The sequence below is a fragment of the Zonotrichia leucophrys genome, chromosome 1A, assembly GCF_028769735.1.
Source record: "Zonotrichia leucophrys gambelii isolate GWCS_2022_RI chromosome 1A, RI_Zleu_2.0, whole genome shotgun sequence".
Classification (NCBI taxonomy): Eukaryota; Metazoa; Chordata; class Aves; order Passeriformes; family Passerellidae; genus Zonotrichia; species Zonotrichia leucophrys.
The window spans coordinates 71,563,778-71,571,930 of record NC_088170.1 but is presented as its reverse complement, the minus strand read 5'-3'; the positions used below and the strand labels follow the sequence as shown (position 1 = coordinate 71,571,930).

General features: G+C 38.0%; 1 protein-coding gene across 1 annotated transcript in view; it reads right to left on the bottom strand.

The window, feature by feature from the left end:
• Positions 1 to 8,153, bottom strand: part of FBH1 (F-box DNA helicase 1) — a 34,631-nt gene that overhangs the window by 3,815 nt on the left and 22,663 nt on the right. The window contains 6 exon segments of the mRNA XM_064703100.1: positions 30 to 155; positions 1,135 to 1,332; positions 3,283 to 3,358; positions 5,167 to 5,288; positions 6,104 to 6,203; positions 6,739 to 6,875. Coding sequence (XP_064559170.1) covers positions 30 to 155; positions 1,135 to 1,332; positions 3,283 to 3,358; positions 5,167 to 5,288; positions 6,104 to 6,203; positions 6,739 to 6,875 — 759 coding nt within the window.

Sequence of the window (8,153 nt, the reverse complement as noted above, 5' to 3'; positions counted from 1 at the left end):
CCTTTCCCCCTTTTTGGTGTCTCCCTCACCAAGGGCAATGTTCATTCTCCCCAGGGAGGCCGCAGTGACAGAAGGGATTTGCACAAAATCATCCGCGACACAAACGGTGTCGAACTCCAGGCCCTTGGCTTGGTGCACGGTGCCGATGAGAAAATCTGGGAAAAACAAGGAAAAAGGGTCAGTCTTGGCAAAAATAATGGCAATTTTTGTTTTATTTCATTCTGCATCCACTCCCCTTCTCCCAGAGTTAAATCAGGAGCAAAGCTCCTCTGTGGGGAATCAGGGTGGATAAAGGGAATTTGTACCAAGGGAAAATCCTGGTTGGCATCCCAAGCTCCAGCCACATTCCCAAACAGGAATCCTCAATATCTGAGGAATTTTCTTTCCCCAAATTTCAACAGGAATCCTAAATGGGAAGGGCTCCACTTTCCACTATCCCAGTGTCCAACCTTGGGCACTGCAGGGATCAGGGGCAGCCCCAGCTGCTCTGGCAATGCCAGCCCAGGCAGGAATTGCTCATTGCCAAGATGCCACCCATGGCTGCCCTCTGGCAGTGGGAGCCATTCCCTGGGTGCTGTCCCTGCAGGCCTTGTCCCCAGTCCCTCTGCAGCTCTCCTGGAGCCCCTGGAATGTGCTGGAAGCTCTCCCTGGATCCCTCCCTGCTCCAGGGAACATTCCCAGCTCTCCTGGATCCCTCCCTGCTCCAGGGAACATTCCCAGCTCTCCTGGATCCCTCCCTGCTCCAGGGAACATTCCCAGCTCTCCTGGATCCCTCCCTGCTCCAGGGAACATTCCCAGCTCTCCCTGGATCCCTCCCTGCTCCAGGGAACATTCCCAGCTCTCCCTGGAGCCTTCCCTGCTCCAGGGAACATTCCCAGCTCTGCCTGGATCCCTCCCTGCTCCAGGGAACATTCCCAGCTCTCCTGGATCCCTCCCTGCTCCAGGGGAACATTCCCAGCTCTCCCTGGATCCCTCCCTGCTCCAGGGAACATTCCCAGCTCTCCAAGCTGCCTCCAGAGCAGAAACATTCCAACCCCAAACCCTCCCGCTCCACCTCCGCTCTCCTTACCAAACCACCCGATCCTTTTCCCAGCATGCAAACCCATCCCAGTTTCTCCTGGGCCGTGGCCTCACCTGCCAGCCCCTCCTGGGCCACGTGGTTGGCTCTGATCCTGCTCACCAGCTCCGGGATGCGCTCCCGGTGCTTCTCCACGATGGAGATCTTCACCTCCAGCTCGCGGTCCTCCACGCGCGCCGCGTACTCCCGGAGCCCCGGCAGGCCCTCGGCCTCGGCCCAGCGCCGGATGAAGGGGTCCTCGATCTCCAGGTGGGCTGCCACGGAAAAGGGAATTATTTCATAGATTTTAATTTTTTAAAATTTTTTAATTTTTTAATTTTTAATTAATTTATTTATTATATTTTTAATAATTATATTATTACATAATAAATATAATTATATAATACATATAATTATATAATAATAAATATGATTATATAATAAATATAATTTTATTAAAATATATTTATATATAATTATATAAAAATATATAAATAAATATGCTAACAATATATAGAAATTATATTTAATAAATATCCTTAATTATATAATGATGTAAAAAATATAATTATAGAATAAATATTATTATATTATAACATATTTATATATAATTAGATATCAATATATATATATAAAAATATATATTAAAAATATAAAAATTATATAAAAATATATATTCATAATTATATTATTATATAATAAATATAATTATATAATAAATATAATTATATTAAAATATATTTATATATAATTATATATTAAAATATATAAATAAATATATATAAGATATATATAAAAATTATATATATAAATATATATTCACAATTATATAATTATATAATAAATATAATTATATAATAAATATAATTATGTTATTATATACTTATATATAATTATATATAAATAAATATATAAAATATATAAATATATATAAAATATATGAATATATATATAAAAATATCTATTATGTATTTATAATTATTATAATTATAATGATTTATTAATTTAATATATGAAATATATTAATTTTTTCATTTTAATATATTTCATGTATTTTAATTTTTAATTCCATAAAATAATATGAATAAATGATAATAAATAAAAAATTAAGATATTTGAATTTTTATAATTTGCACTAAGATTTTCCCGTCCTGTATCGATTCCCGTTGTTTTCCAGCTGCTGAAGGAATTTTCCAAGCAGTTCAACTCGCCAAAAAAAAGTGGGAATTTTATTCAGGTAATCAGATATTTGTGGAAAATTGGGGAATTTTTGTTGTCTCCATTAAAAATCTCATCTGCTGTTCCTAGATTTTAAAGGGATGATTTTTATCCTGAATTTTTTCCTGAACTTTAAAGGAAATTCTGAATTTTTAACCTGAATTTTATCCCATATTTTAAAGGAAATCCTGAATTTCATCCTGAATTTTATTCCATATTTTTAAGGAAATCCTGAATTTTTAACCTGAATTTTACTCCATATTTTAAAGGAAATCCTGAATTTTATCCTTAATTTTATTCCGTATTTTAAAAGAAATCCTGAATTTTGTCCTGAATTTTTTCATGGATTTTATTCTATATTTTAAAGGAAATTCTGATATTTTAATCTGAATTTTATCCTGAATATAAAGGAAATCCTGAATTTTATTCCATATTTTATTCCATATTTTAAAGGAAATCCTGAATTTTACTCCATACTCTAAAGGAAAATCCTGAATTTAAAGGAAATCCCAAATTTTTATCCTGAATTTTATTCCATATTTTAAAAGAAATCTTGGATTTGATTCCATATTTTAAAGGAAATCCTGAATTTTATCCCGAATTTTATTCTATTTTTGAAAGGAAATCCAAGATTTTTTCCTGAATTTTATTCCATATTTTAAAGGAAATTTTAAAAATGGAGCTTTACACCCAAAACAATCCAGGGAAGGGTAAAAATAAATTTTAAAAAATTGAAATTAAGATTTCTGGAATTAAGCAGCCAAAATAGCTCAGCCCATGATAAAACCATTAAAAAAATGAGGTTTCAACCAAAAAATTAATTAGGAAATATAAAAGTAGCCAGGGTTAATTATTAAAATAGAATATATAATTATACAATATCTATAATGTATCATATAAAATTATATATAATATAGAAATTATATTATTATTATTATTATTATTATTATTATTATTATTATTATTATTATAAAATCCTGGAAAAATAAAGATAAGGGAATACTCACAGTTTTTCCTGACATCTGCAGGCAGGCTGAGCTTCCAAATATCATAAATTTTACTCAAGCCAAATCTCTCCAATCCCTAAAAGAAAGAAAAATATATTTATAAAATTAATTTATAAACCAAATTTTTTATTTTTGTATTATTTTTGTATGTATTAATATATTTTTATTATTTTATATATATTTATATGCTTTATTTATGTATTTATTTTATTTATAAAATTTATTTATAAACCAAATTTTATTTATGTATTTTTTGTATGTATTTATTAATATATTTTTATTATTTTATAGATATTTATATGCTTTATTTATGTATTTATTTTATTTATAAAATTTATTTATAAACCAAATTTTATTTATGTATTTTTGTATGTATTTATTAATATATTTTTATTATTTTATAGATATTTATATGCTTTATTTATGTATTTATTTTACTTATAAAAATTATTTATGAACAAGATGTTAAAAATAAAATAACATAAAATAAAAAGAATGAATTTCTTGTATTTATAAATTTGATTTATTCCAAATTGCCAGAAGATTTTCAATCCTGAGCACTTCAACCCCTCCTTGAATTGGAATTTGGGTGGGAAAAAAGATGGAAAATTTGAAATATCAGCCTAAAATTCCCAAAAATCAGATTCCAAACCTCTCCAAATTCCACCAATTTTGTTGTTCTCCTGCCCCATCCCTGATAAAAATGGGAAAAATTATCCTGAAAATGGGAAATATTATCCTGAAAATGGGATGAGGCCTGCAAGGCTTGGACAATGACAGCTCCAAATATCATTTCTGGCCACAAAAAATTCCTGCTATTTTTTCCAAAAATTCCTGCTTTTTCCTGGAATATTCATTGAAAACCTTGGAATTCTTTATTCCTGCTCTTTTCCTTGCCCCATCCCTCAAAAAAATGTGAAAAATGATCCTAAAAATGGGATGAGGCCTGCAAGGGTTGAAGAGGAACAGCTCTGAATATCATCCCTGGCCACAAAAAATTCCTGCTATTTTTTCCAAAAATTCCTGCTTTTTCCTGGAATATTTATTGAAATCCTTGGAATAACTTGTTCCAGGTGTCTATCCCTCTTTTCCTTGCCCCATCCCTCAAAAAAATGTAAAAAAATTATCCCCAAAATAGGATGAGGCCTGCAAGGCCTGGGGAATAACAGCTCTAAATAACATTCCTGGCCACAAAAAAAATCCTCCTTTTTCCTGAAAATTCCTGCTTTTTTCTGGAATATTCATTTAAATCCTTGGAATAACTTGTTCCAGGTGTCCATCCCTCTTTCCCTGCCCCATCCCTCAAAAATGGGACAAATGATCCTAAAAATTGAGGCCTGCACAAAGAAGCCTCAAAACGGGACAAGGCCTGTGAGGGTTGGAGAGGAACAGCTCCAAATATCATCCCTGACCACAAAAAATTCCTGCTTTTTCCTGGAATATTTATTTAAAACCTCAGAATAACTTGTTCCAACTGTCCATCCCTCTTTCCTTGCCCCATCCCTGATAAAAATGTGAAAAATTATCCCCAAAATAGGATGAGGCCTGCAAGGCTCGGGGAATAACAGCTCTGAATATCATCCCTGGCCACAAAAAATTTCTGCTATTTTTTCCAAAAATTCCTGCTTTTTCCTGGAATATTCATTTAAATCCTTGGAATAACTTGTTCCAACTGTCCATCCCCTTTTTCCTTGCCCCATCCCTGATAAAAATGGGACAAATGATCCTAAAAATGGATTGAGGCCTGCACAAAGAAGCCTTAAAATGGGATGAGGCCTGCGAGGGTTGGAGAATAACGGCAACCCCTGGGCACAAAAAATTCCTTTTTTTTCCTGGAATATTCCTTGAAATCCTTGGGATTTTACTGGGTGCAGTGCCCCTCACCCCAATGACGTGGATTTTGGCCGGGGGGTCTCTCCCAGAGAATTCCACGGCGTCCTCAAACACGTTCCAGTTGCTGCGGGACAGCAGCGCCATCTTCCCCTGCCGGGCCCCCCTCACGTCCCCTGAGGGAGGAATTCCCAGTTAAACCACCATTCCCAGCTGGAATTCCCAGTTAAACACTGCATTCCCAGTTAAACCAGCATTCCCAGCTGGAATTCCCAGTTAAACACTGCATTCCATGCTGGAATTCCCAGTTAAACACTGCATTCCCAGTTAAACACAGCATTCCCAGCTGGAATTCCCAGTTAAACACTGCATTCCATGCTGGAATTCCCAGTTAACCATAGCATTCCCAGAAAAATTCCCAGTTAAACACTGCATTCCCAGGTGGAATTCCCAGTTAAACACAGCATTCCCAGTTACCCATGGCCACTCCCAGTTACCCACAGCCATTCCCATTCCCAGTTACCCACGGCCATTCCCAGTTACCCACAGCCATTCCCAGTTACCCACAGCCATTCCCATTCCCAGTTACCCACGGCCATTCCCAGTTACCCACAGCCATTCCCATTCCCAGTTACCCACAGCCATTCCCAGTTACCCACGGCCATTCCCAGTTACCCACAGCCATTCCCATTCCCAGTTACCCATTCCCACTCCCAGTTACCCACAGCCACTCCCAGCTGGAATTCCTGGTTAATTATTAATGAGTATTACTAATATTTAATTAATAATTTACTAGTTTTATTATATTTTATTACTAAATGTAACTTTATCTTTTATTATGAATTTATTTTTGGAAATTAATCACTATTTCAAATTAATGATTAATGTAATTTCATATGTTATGATTTTATATTTTGCTATTAATTAATTATTTCTATTTTATTGTAAATTTAATAATAGGGAATGAATGATTCCCGACTGAATTCCTCACCCCTTTGCCTCCCTCCCAGCAGGGTTTTGCTGCGGATCCCTTTGCACACATCCAGGATCGTGGCTCCCACGTAGGCGATCTCGGGGCCGAACCTGAAACTCTGGAAAAACCCCGGGATCAGCAGGAAAACCACAATCATTCTTGGGATCTCTCAAATTCTATCTGTATGGAATTATGGGATTCCCCACAATTTTTTCCACGTCAAAGGTACCAAAATCCCTCCAAAACATTCCTGGCAATCTTGGTTATTCTTAGGACCTTCTGGAGAACTTCCCTCTTTGAAAAAGCAATAAAATCCCTCCAAAATATTCCTGGAAATCCTGGTCATTGTTAAATCCAAATGATGCCATTACCACCAACCTCCTGGACAATTCTTTTTCCTGGAAAAGGCACCAAAATTCCCAAAATACTCCCAGAAATCCTGGCAGCTGGATCCAGCATTCCAGATGTGATCCCCTCAAAAAAGAGGAATTTCCCTGCAGCAAGGCCTCAATCCCAACTCCCGCTTTCCCACCTACAGGATGGGATCCCTCCACAACTGCCAGATTCCCAGCAATCCAGGGAAAAGCAAACCCTCCACAGTGCCAAGTTTTCCATGGATCTGGGATTTATCCATGGAAAACGCTGCCCCTTACCTGGGTCAGGTAGTACACGTGGGTGTGAGGCACCAGGTACAGGGTGTTGACAGCCCCCCTGAAGGTGTAGATCTGCTGGTGAGGGTCTCCCACCAGGATTTTCCCACAGTTTTGGGATTGCACAATATCCACGATGGCTGTGAGGGGAAAAAATTGGATCATGAAGGAAGAACCTGCTCCAAAGCCAAGGGAAAGCTCAATTTGGAAGAACCTGTTCCAAATTCAGTTTGGATCATGAGGGAAGAACCTGCTCCAAATCCAAGGAAAAGCTCAGTTGGGATCATGAGGGTCCAAATCCAAGGAAAAGTTCAGTTTGGACCATGAGGGAAGAACCTGCTCCAATCCAAACCCAAGGAAAAGCTCAGTTGGGATCATGAGGGAAGAACCTGCTCCAAACTCAACATAAAGCTCAATTTGGAAGAACCTGTTCCAAATTCAGTTTGGATCATGAGGGAAGAACCTGCTCCAATCCAAATACAAGGAAAAGCTCAGTTGGGATCATGAGGGAAGAACCTGCTCCAAACTCAACATAAAGCTCAATTTGGAAGAACCTGTTCCAAATTCAGTTTGGATCATGAGGGAAGAACCTGCTCCAAACCCAAGGAAAAGCTCAGTTTGGATCATGAGGGTCCAAATCCAAGGGAAAGCTCAGTTGGGATCATGAGGGAAGAACCTGCTCCAAACCCACGGAAAAGCTCAGAGCTCAGTTGGGATCATGAGGGAAGAACCTGCTCCAAACTCAACATAAAGCTCAATTTGGAAGAACCTGTTCCAAATCCAGCTTGGATCATGAGGGAAGAACCTGCTCCAATCCAAACCTAAGGAAAATCTCAGTTGAGATCATGAGGGTCCAAACCCAAGGAAAAGCTCAGTGTGGATCACGAGGGAAGAACCTCTGCTGGTGAGGGTCTCCCACCAGGATTTTCCCACAGTTTTGGGATTGCACAATATCCATGATGGCTGTGAGGGGAAAAAAATTGGATCATGAAGGAAGAACCTGCTCCAAAGCCAAGGAAAAGCTCAGTTTGGATCATGAGGGAAGAACTGCTGAGGGGGAGGATCTCCCACCATGATTTTCCCTCATTTTTGGGATTGCACGATATCCACAATGGCCGTGAGGGGAAAAAATTGGATCATGAAGGAAGAACCTGCTCCAAACTCAACATAAAGCTCAATTTGGAAGAACCTGTTCCAAATTCAGTTTGGATCATGAGGGAAGAACCTGCTCCAATCCAAAGCCAAGGAAAAACCCAGTTGGGATCATGAGGGAAGAACCTGCTCCAAAGCCAAGGAAAAGCTCAGTTTGGATCATGAGGGAAGAACCTGCTCCAAACCCAAGGAAAAGCTCAGTTGGGATCATGAGGGAAGAACCTGCTCCAAACCCAAGGAAAAGCTCAGTTGGGATCATGAGGGTC